The following is a 13,697-nucleotide window of genomic DNA, read 5'->3' as shown; positions in this document are numbered from 1 at the left end:
GCTTGGTGCCCCACTGTGAATTACTGTGGGTTTGCATCCTCCTTTTCCACTGAAATGAAAAACCCTCCAAATATGCAGGGTGAAAGATGATAAAATATTCATCTATTCTGAGRTTTGTTAAGGCAGTGGAATTGGGTGTGGGCGCTTCTTCCACTCTCAGCTCTGTCTCTCACATTCCTGAGCTGAGATTCATTTCCATGGGAAGTGCTCTGCAGTTTTCCCTCATGGATGAGGGGTGTAGGAAGAGTCCCTGTAGCTCAGCTCTCCTGGAAAGCAGCTCCTGCCTTCCTTYACCTCTTCCCAGGGGTGGCTTTGCCCACTTTTGCTCCAGCCCTGAGCAGGGATTGTTAATCAAGCCCATAATCAGCCTTTTGCAGGTCTTTTGGTGCTCCCAGGTTTTCTCTTCCTGTGATTTTTTTCCTGTCTCTAGCAAAGCTGCATCCATTTTAAAAATCCTGTTCCATCTTTTCCTTTCTTTAAGATGTATTTGTGCATTTTTTTTTCTCTTTTATAATCAAAAGATTCTCCAAGCCTTGCCAGGATCAGTATCTCTGTGTGCTTTCAAATGCACTGTGAGACAGATTTGGACCTAAAGAGACCTGACTTGTAATGTRCACTCAGTGGAAACACTTCAAATTCACTTTAAAACTGTTTACAGTGTCCATTTTGGATGTTAAACAGCCTGGATTCCAGGCTGGAAAGGGTCAAATGTCACTTTTTGGGGCTTGGAGCTGCTGAAATCACTCTCTGAGTCCACAGCCAACAGGAGGGTGGAAACATCCGGAGAGCCTGGCACAGGGTGCCCAGAGAAGCTGTGGCTGCCCCTGGRTTCCTGGAAGTGTCCAAGGCCAGGYTGGACAGRRCTTGGAGCACTCTGGGATAGGGGAAGGTGTCCCTGCCCCTTGGCAGGGGGTGGCACTGGATGGTTTTTAGTCCTTTTCAACCCAAATAATTCTGTCATTCCATAATTGGTAGCTGAATGAACCCCTGGCTGAAGTTAAAGGTGGATGAAACTTAAAAATAACCAAGGCAGAAGTGCACAAATCAAATTTGTGGTACCCTAGGAGGTTTGAGAGAAGCCTGAAGTTTCCTGATGGTTACAGAGGTATCCAGGAAGGAGGAGGCCACAAAGGAGCTGGAGCAAGATGCCAGCACCATGGAGCTGCTCCACCTCGAGGCAAACAATTCATTAATTTTTAGTTTCAAATGTCACTTACTTTGCWGGCTGCTGCGCTTCCTGAGAACTGCCATTGAGCAATCCCAGTTTTCTTCACAGCTCCCAAATTTTGTAAACACTGTCGCTGCAAAAAGGCAGAGCTGCTGGWAAGGTTTCCTCCCAAAGTCACAGTGTGGGAGTTAATTTATGTTTAGGGACTTGGGTTCATTTCACTTAGGTTGATCTTGTCCCAGTGTGAGGCAGGGAGTAAGATCTTGATGGGGTGATGCTGATCWGTCACTTGAGAGCAGAAACACAACTTCAATGTCCTGTGCCTGGGATATGGTGACTTTCAAGAGGGTTTAAATATTCACAGCCCTTACTGAGCTTTTTGGGAACAGTTTGGACCCTTTCATGTCACTGTTTCACTGAAGAGCACTGTAATTATTACCATCCAGTTCAGACACACCTAAAGGAAGATTTGCTTTGAGGCTGGAATTTGTGTATTGGAGACAGATGGGTGAACTGCTGAAGATAATCAGAGGTCAGCTGGTTAAGCCTTATTTTTTGAATAGCCTTGTTGGGGTTAGAGAGTGCTTTCTTAAAGCGTATTTACTGCATAATCTGTGCAGATGAGTGTAAGAGAGCSTTTGAAGGAATTAGTGAAATTCAGCTGAGACTGCTTTGCATTCAGGCAGGAGAGAGCTGCTGAAAAACCCGAATGTCTGAGGGATCCTCCTCTGGCGACCCTAAAAACACATTTAAACCTCTTTTTTTCCACCTGCCAGCCTGATCTGTGACTTCACCATGGCCTGACAAAGTGGAGTTCTCGTGAAATGTGCTTCAGCTTTTGGAGGGGGGAGTTGAGATCGCTTCTGCTTCAGAAGAGTGATAGAAAAATGCTGACAGTCCTCATTTTTTGAAGGAAAAATCCATATGCCACAGCCTTGTGTGAACAAATGTGGTGTCTGGGCCGGATGGACAGAGTTAGCTGGGCATTGATGAGTCTGCTCACAGGAAGAAAATGCATCAAAATGTGAAGTGATGGAAGCTGGAGAAATCAGGCTGGRAAAATAGCTATTTATTGGGAATGTTCTCACAGCTAATGCTGGGATCATGATCCTCCTAATGTGCAGCACTTACAGTCTGTCTGTCTATCTGGAAAATCCTGTGGCATCTGTGACAGAGCCGCAGAGGTGTTGCTTTCCTCCTTACCTCTGCTGGGTGGGAGCAAATGGCAAATTAATCGGGGCTTGGTGAAGTGGTTTGTGCAGCACTGAGGAAAATCTTCCTTCAAGAAAAAAAATAAAACCGGTTTCAGGATTTTAGGTGTCAGAAGGAGCAACTTCATCAGCTGTTGGTGCAGCGGGACCTGTGAGGCTTTCTCTCCTCTCTAAGGTGAAGTAGAAGGTCTTTTTCATTCTTCACCTATGGAATAATGATAAAACTTAAGGAAGAATTTAAACCGTCCTGACGCAGTTTGGGATGGCTGCATGGATCTAAGCAAGGGTTGAATCATCTCCTGAAGAAAGCAAATGAACAGGAAGGATTTAACCTGACTTTTCTCTAAAAATGATGCTGCCAGAGGTGCTCAGAAGTGGTGGATGCAGAAGGAGCTGTTGGAAGTGGGCAGATGTGCACAGCAGCTGTCCTGTGGCTCAGGGTGAAGCTGTGTAACTGTTCCCATTGCTGGCTCCAGAGCAAATCTGACAGTCCTGCTGCTGTTTGTTTTCCCAAAATAAAACAGGAGCATCTCCATGAAGAGAGGCTGGCAGAGCTGGGGGTATTCACCTGGAGAAGAGAAGGATCCAGGGAGACCTGAGAGTCCCTTCCAGAGCCTTAAAGGGGCTCCAGGAGAGCTGGAGAGGAACTGGGGACAAGGGATGGAGGGACAGGACACAGGGAATGGCTTCAAACTGCCAGAGGGCAGGGATGGGTGGGATATTGGGAAGGAATTGTTCCCTGTGAGGGTGGGGAGGCCCTGGCAAGGGTGCCCAGAGAAGCTGTGGCTGCCCCTGGATCCCTGGAAGTGTCCAAGGCCAGGCTGGACAGAGCTTGGAGCACTCTGGGATAGGGGAAGGTGTCCCTGCCCATGGCAGGGTCTGGAATGGGATGGTCTTTAAGGCTCCTTTGTATCCAAACCATTCTGTGACTCCATGATTGCAGATGTGATGGGAGTGATGTGGGCTTCATTAACATTCACATTAGTTTTAATTTCCAAGAGCTGTGTCCCTGCTGAGCACTCCCAGGAAGCAGAAGCGGCAGCTTTGGGCTCAGCCAGAGGAAGATGGAGCACTCTGCATCCATCATCTCTCCACGTTGGCTCAGGGTTTCTGGGCCATTTTTGGTCCTGGTGGTTTTTCCCTGCTGCCACATTTAACTCTCCACCCTCTGGAGCAGTGGTAATCCAGCCCCTGCATGGAGTTAGGAGGTCAGGAAGAATCCAGAGCTGCCAGAAGGACTTGAGCAGTTTTTAGCCATGGATCCTCCAACCTCAAGGCGTTGTCCTATTGCAGGAGGTGTGTTCCTATTTTTCCTGGCATCATTTCAGGGACACAAACTGGAGTGGGAGTGGTGAGCTGGTGCCATTCACAGGCACGTTTGTGGAACATCCCTATTCTAATAGGACATCCCAAAGCAGCTGTGTTTCTCTGGATGTTGTCAGGACAGATTTCCTTCTTCTTAATTCTCATATTGTGAGTGACCAAAAAAAGTGACACAAACACTACGTGCTGTTTTGTGTTTTCTGTTTGTTATCCTGAAATTCCTTGCTGGGATACTGCTGCTGGATTCCCCTCTCTAAAATKCTCCYATMCAACARYGAGCAGCTAATTTTRTCCTTTTAAATTTAATTTAGACTTTCAAAGGGCTCTTCCTTGACCTCACAAGTTTAGGGTAAGCTCTGTAGATGATTTTTTGCCTGTTTTCCCTGTCATTGTTCGTTCAAAATCTCAGTTTTATCAGCAATCTTTCTCAGATTTTCATTAAAATCACCAATGCCCTAGTGTATAATATTCTAGTTAAATCCAGCTGTATTAGTGTCTTATCTGATTTCTCATGCAAAATTTTCACACCTAGAAGAGAACAGGAGGTTGACCTCCCKCTAAAAGGAGTGTTCATGCCATGACAAGATACAGGAGTACAGATTACACTTAAAATTTTACCTCTGAAGCACCAATCTGCCTTGATGCAATTGGTCTGTCACTGCTCCCCAAGGCACACTGGGAACTTATAATGGARCCACTGGGCATAAATAAATGCTTTAAGCAGTTTAGCTGCCAGTGTGGATCCTCACCTTTCTCCTTTTCCCTGCTCAGTTTCCTTTCTGCCTCCTGCCTGGTGCTGTAATGATTTGAAAGGGTTTGTATCTTATTTCCACGTGGCTGCCTTGGAGATCTTTTCGACCAACTTCCCTCTGGACTCTCTACAAACATTAAAAGATGTTTGAAATTACTCAACCTCAACAGTGCTTGAAATTGAGCCATGTTCTGTTGTGTCAACAAAGTGCTGCAAGTGCTGATTGTAGAGGCYGGAATAAAGGTTTCCAGCTCTGGTGCTGCTGCCCACAAAATTCCCTTATTAAGTGATGTTTCCCCACCTGGGAGCTCATATGTGCTTCTCTGGTTGCTTATTTGTCYATCTTCCTTTATTTTATTTGGATTCTGTAATCAGTGAGCAGGTTGAAACACTTCTGCTGCAAGASTTCCACCCTCCTGCCACAGGCAGGGACACCTTCCCCTGTCCCAGGGTGCTCCAAGCCCTGTCCAGCCTGGCCTTGGACATTTCCAGGGATCCAGGGGCAACCACAGCTTCTCTGGGCACCCTGTGCCAGGGCCTCCCCACCCTCACATCCTCTAATGACCCATCTAAATCTCCCCTCTTTCTCCCCCTTTGCCCCTATCAGCTACCAGCCTATGTAAAAAGTCGCTCTCTCGTTCCTTCGCTGCTGGTTTTCCTTTGTGTGCTTGGATCAACTCAGAAATGATTTGGGGAAGAATTAAGGGCTTTGTGGGTTATTGGAAATTTGAGATATTACTTGCAGTCTGAATAATTTCATGGTGCCCTACTTGGCACTGCTTTGTTTTATTGGAGCAGAATGTTTCAGAGGCAGAAGAGTATTTCRTCTTCTTCATGCTTGTGTTGCCCATGAAATACACGGAAAAGGAAGAGTGAAATGTAATTTCCCACCTGAGTTTTGGACTCAAGTGGTGTCTTCCMAGACCTCTGCTCTGGGGACAGGCTGGGAGAGCTGGGAATGTCCAGCCTGGAGGAAAAAAAGGCTCCAGGGAGAGCTCAGAGCCCCATCCAGAGCCATAAGGGGCTCCAGGAGAGCTGGAGAGGGACTGGGGACAAGGGATGGAGGGACAGGACACAGGAAATGGCTTCAAACTGCCAGAAGGCAGGGATGGATGGGATATTGGGAAGGAATTTTTGGCTGTGAGGGTGGGGAGGCCCTGGCACAGGGTGCCCTGGCACAGGGTGCCCATTGATGCAGAGAAGCTGTGCCTGTCCCATCCCTGTTGGACAGGACTTGGTGTCTGTTGAGTGGCATCTCTTCCCTCAGCAGRGTTTTGGAAATGATCTCGAAGTTCCCTTCCATCCCAAACCATTCTGTGTTCCTGGTGTCAAATTGGAAATCTTTATTTTGGGAACGCTGCGTTTCAGTGGGTTCAGCACTGTCCATGTGTCTTTTGTGTGCCAGGATTTCCTCTTTCCTGCAGCAGCTCTGATATTTTGCAATAAATACCTGCTCACAGCCCTCTGTTGTGGTGTCTGAGGCCATCCTTTGAGCAGAGGTGAGGATTGAGTTATTCAGTTCAGAGAGTGTGTCTGCACTCTGAGCGACGAGCTCTGCTGGTGCTGGATCAGACTCTGAAAAATCCTGTCTCTGCTGGTCCCACCTCACACTGAAAGCAGCACATTTCCCTCTGTGTCTCAGGTCAAAATAAGCAAAATATTTCAAGGACCTGTGATTTCACAGTCAAGCTCTGTGATAGCATCGGAGCTGCAGATTCCATAGGGGGTGGTTTTGTTTTGTTCCACTTGGGATATCCCAGRAGCAGCACTGTGAGTGCCAGACCTAACGAAGCCTGGTGTCCCCRGGTTCATGTCACACACTTGGCTGCTCTGGGGCCCAGGGGGGAATTACAGAGAATCCATGAAAGGTTTTTGTGCCATTTCCAGGGCTCTCTTCTGTGCAGATCCTTCAGTGCCCGTGGAGTGAGAGGTTCCCAGTGTTCTCTTCCCCAAGGATGAGCGTAGAGGAGGATCCACATCCCCATTCAGCATCAGGATGAACTTTTGTGGGCTCCAATGGATTTTAAGCCTTTTTGTTCTGTGGGAATTCAGGGCCTAGAAAAAGCTTGGGGGGACTTTATTGCAGAGGGAAGAGACACCCCAAAAACTCCAGTTTCTCCTAACACTTCATTGAAAGAGGGAGAGACTGGAAATCCCAGAGGATATGTGGATGTGGGAAGCTGAATGAAAGGGATGTCTAAGAAGGACTGAAAAAAGTGGGTTTCAAGTGAGAACGTGGGAAGGGATGCTGGCTTGGCTTTGTGAGGAGGTTGTAAATCTTGAGTATTTCAGTTCCCAGAAGATGTTTGAGGATAAAATAATAAAGGAGAAGAACAGCAGGGCAAATACCTGGTATCGCTGATTTCTGAGCATGTGCCCAGTGYCCCAGGAGAGATGATTCCTGCTGAAAGGGGGGAAGTCTGCAAAGGTTTGGGAATGGTAAAAAAAATCATTAAAATATTTGCTGAAGGACGGTAAGATTCTTCTAATAATTGCAGGGATTCAGGAGAAACTTCCAATGCAGCTTTGAAAAACCACCAGAAGTATTTAGGAGAGCAAGTCCCAGACCCCTGGAGGTTTGGGCATACAAAATGTTGTCTGTGCTCCAGACTCCACATGGGGATCCCTGCAGGGGTGTGTGTGCATTTTGAAAATTATACTCATTTTTGAGGTGTCTTTGATGTGAGTGTCACTGTCTAAGTGAGAGTGTCACGTGAGGATCATGGAATATCCTGAGTTAGAGGGATCCATCAGCATCATYGATCCAACTCCTGGCCCTGCACAGACACCCCAAAAATCCCACCCATTGTCCCAACACTCCTGGAGCTCTGGCAGCTTTGGGGCCATGCCCTTTCCCTGGGGAGCTGTTTCAGTGTCCCAGCACCCTCTGAGGRGACAAGGGAAGCTCAGTGGCACCCAYAGCTGTAATTTGGTGTTGTTCAGAGAGCTTTGAACGCTCCCAGCAGCTGAGTTCCCTCTCTCCCTGTGCCATCCCCGCTTGGAACGTGGCATTCATCTGAAGTATTCATTAAGATGGGGAATTATTTGCATATTATTAGCATTATTACATGGAAATAAAGCTGCTGCTGGTTCTTCCCTCCCTCCATGTATCTTTCATCACCCGCCTTTATAAGGCTCTGAATCCTGTTTGTTGTGTGACAAACTGGGCTGATAAATCTCGTTACTCACTTCAATGGCTGGGAGACTCACTGCACATTACTGAATTTGGTGAATTATGTAATAAATACATAATTAAAATTAAACCCAGAGCCTCTCGTGGAACCTCAGAAAACGGCACTTGTGATGAATTACAGAGAAATGTACGCGGGTATTAAAATTTAAGCCTAATTATTTGGATTTATTTCTGATCAATATTTAATATGCTACCTATAAGTTCCTGCAGACCCACAGCAAATCCGTTATTGTGGCATTGCTGGAAAGCACAGAAARTGTCTGTGTGTGTGTGTGAAGTGAGGTGTTTGTTTTCATGGGGCTTCATACCTTAATATTTGATTACAGAAAGGAAAACTCCCCTGAGCACAATGTGCTCAAAAATTTCTTCAGCCATGGGAGAAGTGTCTGCAAGGAGTCGGGTTATGTCCAAGTTTTTTCCTRCTTTCTCAGCTTTGARTATTTCTGTGGCTGCCCCATCCCTGGAAGTGCTCAGGGCCAGGTTGGATGGGGTTTGGAACACCTGGGATAATGGAAGRTGCTCCTGCCCATGGCAGAGAGTTGGAACAAAATKACCTTTAAGGTCCCTTCCAACCCAAACCATTCTGTGATTGTGGTTTATTGGTTGAAAATCACAATAATAAGAAATAATTTACTCAAAGAAAGCACTACTTGGTTGTTCACTCATYGAATTAGCCATAAAATAAACTGAAAATCTTTCCCCTGATGAATTTCTCCCCTCCTGGTTCTTTACTTCAAGGCACYACTGTCAGGTTTAAACTTGAGATGTGCTAAAAACTTCCCTTCTCTGTGCTTAAAACGGGTTTTAGAGATATTTTCCTTGGAAAGAGAAGCGATGTTTTTARAGCAAACAGCCTGCAAGTTTAATTTTGAAAGGTTTGTCTCTTAAGTAGGAAATTGAATAGAAGGGATTTGATTCCCTTAAATCCCCGATTCTAGAGAAAGCAGCTTGAGATCTCAGTAAGAGAATTAACACACGGGTTAAACTTACAATAAGAAGCAGGACTTGGAAAATGCCTATTCAGATGCCGTTAAGGAAATAATAGGATTAGTTCTTGTCGTGTCAGTGTGGATTCCTCAAACTGGGGGCTGTGCTGACACCAGCCAGGCTGTGTTGCTGGTCTGCCCGTGAAATTGGGGACAATGACAATAAAGATGACTTTTCTTGGAGGCAAATTCCTTTGAATGTTTAAGCCGGTGCTTGTGTACACACATGGGGCAGGTAATTCACAGTGACAAAGAAAGCCCTAATAATCCCCCTCCCTCCCCAGATCTGTTTTTTAYGGCTGAGGTAATGGTAATTGCAGCTGGGTAAGTGGTGAAAAAAAGTCAGGAATACACTATGGCAGCGTGTTTTAAGTTCCTGTAAGCAAAATTTTGTTCATTTTTATCATCTGTTGCAAACATAATGTGTTATTTTACCTCTTATTTTCATCCCTTTATTCCAATGTATATATATTTTAATGTATATACATTATACCCATTGTTTGAGAAATAGCATTTTTGTCTTTTGTTCATATTTTTTTATTTGATTTCACCATTCATGACAATTCAGAATCCTACCAAAAAAGCATTATTTTCAGTTTCTTGTGTTCTCCATTCCATAATCATCCATGTGTGTCTTTGTTTTTAGCTTAAACCAAAGAGAACGGAGCGTTAAGGCAGAATTTGGGTTATTTTGACATCACCTGATTCCATCATAGACGGAGCTGTAGGACACCAGCGCTCTGGAAAACTTCCAACAAAATGGTAATGACTCAAAAAAAGGCTTGTGTTCTGTCACTCTCCTGTTTTTGTCTTCACATACAACTTCTGCTGCTTTGCAAAGCTTCTCTTTCCTTTTCCATGGGTTTTCCTCGTGCAATTAGTGCTGAGTATCCCGTAATCCCCCCAAAATGCTGTGGGAGCAGAGAGGAGTTCAGGCAGCATTTTACCAAGTCCAAAATTGCATGAGAAGCTGGGGCTGTCCCTGGAAATGCTCAGGRCCAGGTTGGACTGGGCTTGGAGCAGCCAGGGATAGTGGAAGGTGTCCCTGCCCATGGCAGATGGGTTGGAATTGGGTGATTTTTAATGTCCCTTCCAACCCAAACCATTCCATGATTCTGTAATTTTTAATTCTGTAATTCCGTGGCTAAGAATGAAATAAAGTTTTATGTAGACAGATAATTGGCAAACCAATMTAATAACCAAAATACCAAATTTCTCAGTAAATTATCACCAGATAATTTAAAATATATACATAATAATATAACAATATCACCAGTGGAGGGAACAAGGTGGGCACTGCTCAGGCTGTTAATTCCCCTTTCTGTATCAGAGCATTCCCAAGCACTCCTCGAGCTGGAATTTAAGGAAGCAAAAAAAAAAGAAAAAAAAAAAGAAAAAACCAAACAGCTTTACAGCTTGGTCTGTGACAGAGAGTATTTGCTGTGTTTTGGCACAGGGTTTATTTAGGGGGTGTGTGTGAAGCTTGAAGAGAGCTCTCAGCACATTTTGCAGTGGCAGCCGCTGAYGCTGCCTCGAGTTGCAGCCAAAGCTGGGCTCGTTTCAGCTCCATGTGTGTTTTAGCTCAGTGTTACTCCATACTGGAGTSATCTTGTAAAGCTGAGTGATCTCACAGGTCTGGAAGACAGCAATCAATTATCTTCCTTTGCTTGCAATTCAAGATTTTGAGGAATTAATTTAGAAGAGCTGCAACAAATGCATATATGTGTATGCACATAATTGTATCAGGTTAYCATACCATATTTTTCTTATCCTTGGACTCTTCCTGCATGAAATCCTTCATTYTGCTCTCCTCTGAGCTGTTYCTTTCTTGCTCACTAACAGGAGTTSCTCTCCTCTAACAAAAAGYRCTTATCCATATTATGTCTTTTAAAATGTGTCCATTTAAATTAATATTTAACAGAACAGAGACATGTCTGTGGTATAATGTATCCACTTATGGCTAATTGTTATTTGAGGTGATCGAGCCTCTTCATTTTTGTGCTTTTTATCCAGCAGGATCTTTTGTAGATTGCAGAGTAAGAGTTGATTTACACCTCAAAGTAGCCTGTTTCTCCTGGAGTTCTGGGTTTTATCAGTTAGCAGCACCCTTGAGCAGTACAGAGGGTGCAGTGAGTGTGTAAGGATCGCACCCCAAAGCAGAAATCCCAATTCCAGTCCCAGGTTAAGGTGTAGTTGCCAGTCTATCAGCACCCACCAGTGAAGTTATTTTCTTCTATTGCTGGAATTTTTTATTCCAGCTGATTTCATTTATCTGTTCCTTCGCTGAAGGAGTGCTCAGGCACCAGAACGGGTTGCCCATGGTGGAATCACCATCCCTGCAGGGATTTAAAAGCCATGTGGATGTGGCACTTGGGGACATGRRGTACTGGTGGCCTTGACAGTTCCRGGAGGGCTSRATGRCCTGMAAGATTTTTCCAMCTTGAAYGATTTAGTGATTCCCAGGGAGGTGACCAGTCAGAGCTGCTGGTCTTGGCTCCCCCTCAGTCACTGACACTGCCATGTGTTCTGTGCTAGAAATCCTGACCTTTTGGCTCCAGCTTTGGCTGGATGCTCACCTCAAACAGTGAACTTCTGATAGGGTGAACTTCCCCACCTCACCAGGGATCCCTGAACATCCCTTTTTTATTTCACCATTTAAGCTTTAATTCATAGGTAACAGTTTAGTTAATATTTGAGCATTRCTATTTATTTAATTTCATTCTTTTTTTTTGTTTGTTTGTTTTTTAGGTCTAAAAGGTTTTTATGGGTGGTGAGATGCTCCAGTACTTGGATCAATCCATTTCAGTTAATATGGGAAGGAGTGGATTTTTTTTTGTGCTGTTACTTGGTTGGGTTATTTTATATTTCTGGAATTATACATCAGCAGAGCTGATCCACGTTTAGAATCAGATTTACGAAATCACAGAATGGTTTGGGTTGGAAGGGACCTTAAAACCCATCTGCCATGGGCAGGGACACCTTACACTATCGCAGGTTGCTCCAAGCCCCATCCAACCTGGCCTTGGACACTTCCAGGGATGAATGAGATGATTTTTAAGGTTCCTTCCAACCCAGTCCATCCTGTGCTTCCCTGATTTTATCAAAGCTCATCAGAAGTGACTCCAGTCTCAGGATTTTTTATKTGCACTGTTCTCCCTCAGCCACTGCTGCACCCTGTTACAGAGCAAGGCTTTAACTCCCAGCCTGCTGTGTCTCCCGAGTTCACACATCTCYGCAGAAGATTAAGCAAGTTAGAGAAATTAGCTTTGATCCCTTTCTGCCAGCATAGGATTATTCTGCATCGCACTGGGTTTGAAGTTCACGCCTAATCCAGTTTTACACGTCCCGGGGGACCGGGCTCCGTCTGCGCCACGGCCCCGAGCTGCAGCCTCTGATTTAGTGGCACTTCCYCGATGCTGAGATTCAATTTGCATTCCCATTACTGCATCCCATTTCATCCCATGCCATCCCATAACTCCGCTGCTTCGTGGGATCTGCCGTCCACATCGTTACCCTCCCTCCTCGTGCTGGTTTGGGTGCTTGCTACACGTGAGCAATGTGTGTTTAAACCACAGCCCTGGTGTACAGTTTTCAAGCTGTAGGAACAGATTTATGTGCAAAAAGCATTTGGAGTGCCCAGACTGGATCTTTGTGCACAGAAACAACTGGTGTGAAATGAGATCCCAAGAGCCACGGGTGCAAAACTGATGCTGATCACAGTCCTGTCCCTGTTATCCAGAGATTTAATGCTCAGTCCTGAGGGTTTTTTTTATTGCACTACATTTTATTTATGATATTTGTAACCCCATMAGTTTTCTTTCGAATAAATGTGTGTTTTCAGGCTTGAAAGGAATCCTTGTCTGTAATCCTTTGAAGTGCYTTTATACAGGTATTCAGCATCCTGAACATTTTTTCCTCACTCACACGCCGGCCATGGGGGTAACAGAGCAGCAGAGCATTCCAGCCAGGAGCTATTTGAAGTCCCCAAAGGATGCATTTAAAAGTGACAGCGTGTTTTGCTGGACTGACAAAGACTTGGTTCAGCACCTGCATCACTCCCAGAGACCTTTCAGGAAGTRCCTTCTGGTGCAGAAAGCACTAGATTGGTCAGAAATGTGGTTTATACAACTAAAAACGGGTTTAGAGGTAAAAGATACAATTCCAAGTTCTTGAGGGTGGCTGTATTTCAGTGGGAAGCCTGAGAGATCCTAGAATGGAATTCCCCTCTCTGTTCCAGCCCTGTGCCCACCTTTCGTACACACCTTGTAATAGCATTTCGTTTCTCTTAAAGAAAAATGCAGCATTCGTAGAAGGGAAAGAGTTTTTAAAACTCCTGTGGCCTGGATGGCAGAGGATATCCCTGGTTTTCCATGCTGAGTTCCTTGGATAGCCCCAGCTCCTGCTGTTTTCTTCACTGGCAGCAGCTCACTCAGAACCCAAATCCATCCCAGTGATATWTAATCACAGAATGGTTTGCATTGGAAGGGACCTTAAAATCATCTCATTCCACCCCTTGCCATGGACAAGGAACCATCCTCCTCCCCCAAAGCTGTCCTTGGCAGGAAAGCACCATTAATCCTGATGGGAACCAGCATTTTCAGGGATTTTACATCACCCCTGCAGCAAAGGTGTGTTCAGAATTGTCCTCCCCCATCCTAACAAGAGTTTGACCAGACCAGGAGCACCCTCTATTTTACAAAAAAAAAAAAAAAAAAAAAAAAGAAAAAAGATGTGTTTTTTAAGCAAATCAGCTCTGGAAGGTCGCAAGGCTGTCAGAGTGACTTATCTGCTCTTCTCTGGAAATGGCATTTCTGGAAGGCTGTGGCGGATGCTGCTCTGGCAGTCTGGGCTGAATCCTGCGGAAGGGCTTCAGGAGATCCATCAGATGCCCTACTTAATTTAAAATGTTTGGAGGGTTTTTTTAATTTTTTTTTTATTTTTGTTTTGTTCTTGTCACTGTAGTAAAATTATTTTTACGACCCTTCGGGTATTACCTGCTTTTATAATCTTTCTATAATTAAATTTACAAATCCGCCTGTGAGCTGGTGATGTGTAAAACCTTGCA

At 44.9% G+C, this 13,697-nt stretch overlaps 1 protein-coding gene across 1 annotated transcript in view; it reads left to right on the top strand.

The window, feature by feature from the left end:
- Positions 1–13,296, top strand: part of LOC130580683 (XK-related protein 6-like) — a 52,648-nt gene extending 39,352 nt beyond the window's left edge. The window contains exons 3-4 of the mRNA XM_057378332.1: positions 9,279–9,394; positions 11,381–13,296. Coding sequence (XP_057234315.1) covers positions 9,279–9,327 — 49 coding nt within the window. The 3' untranslated portion in view covers positions 9,328–9,394; positions 11,381–13,296. The remainder of the gene's footprint in view (positions 1–9,278; positions 9,395–11,380) is intronic.
- Positions 13,297–13,697: the final 401 nt, after the last annotated feature.

This window comes from Malurus melanocephalus, unplaced genomic scaffold (genome assembly GCF_030028575.1).
Source record: "Malurus melanocephalus ecotype Western Australia unplaced genomic scaffold, MMel_1.1 scaffold_354, whole genome shotgun sequence".
Taxonomy (NCBI): domain Eukaryota; kingdom Metazoa; phylum Chordata; class Aves; order Passeriformes; family Maluridae; genus Malurus; species Malurus melanocephalus.
The sequence above is the reverse complement of the archived record's forward strand: the minus strand, read 5'-3'. Positions and strand labels throughout refer to the sequence as shown.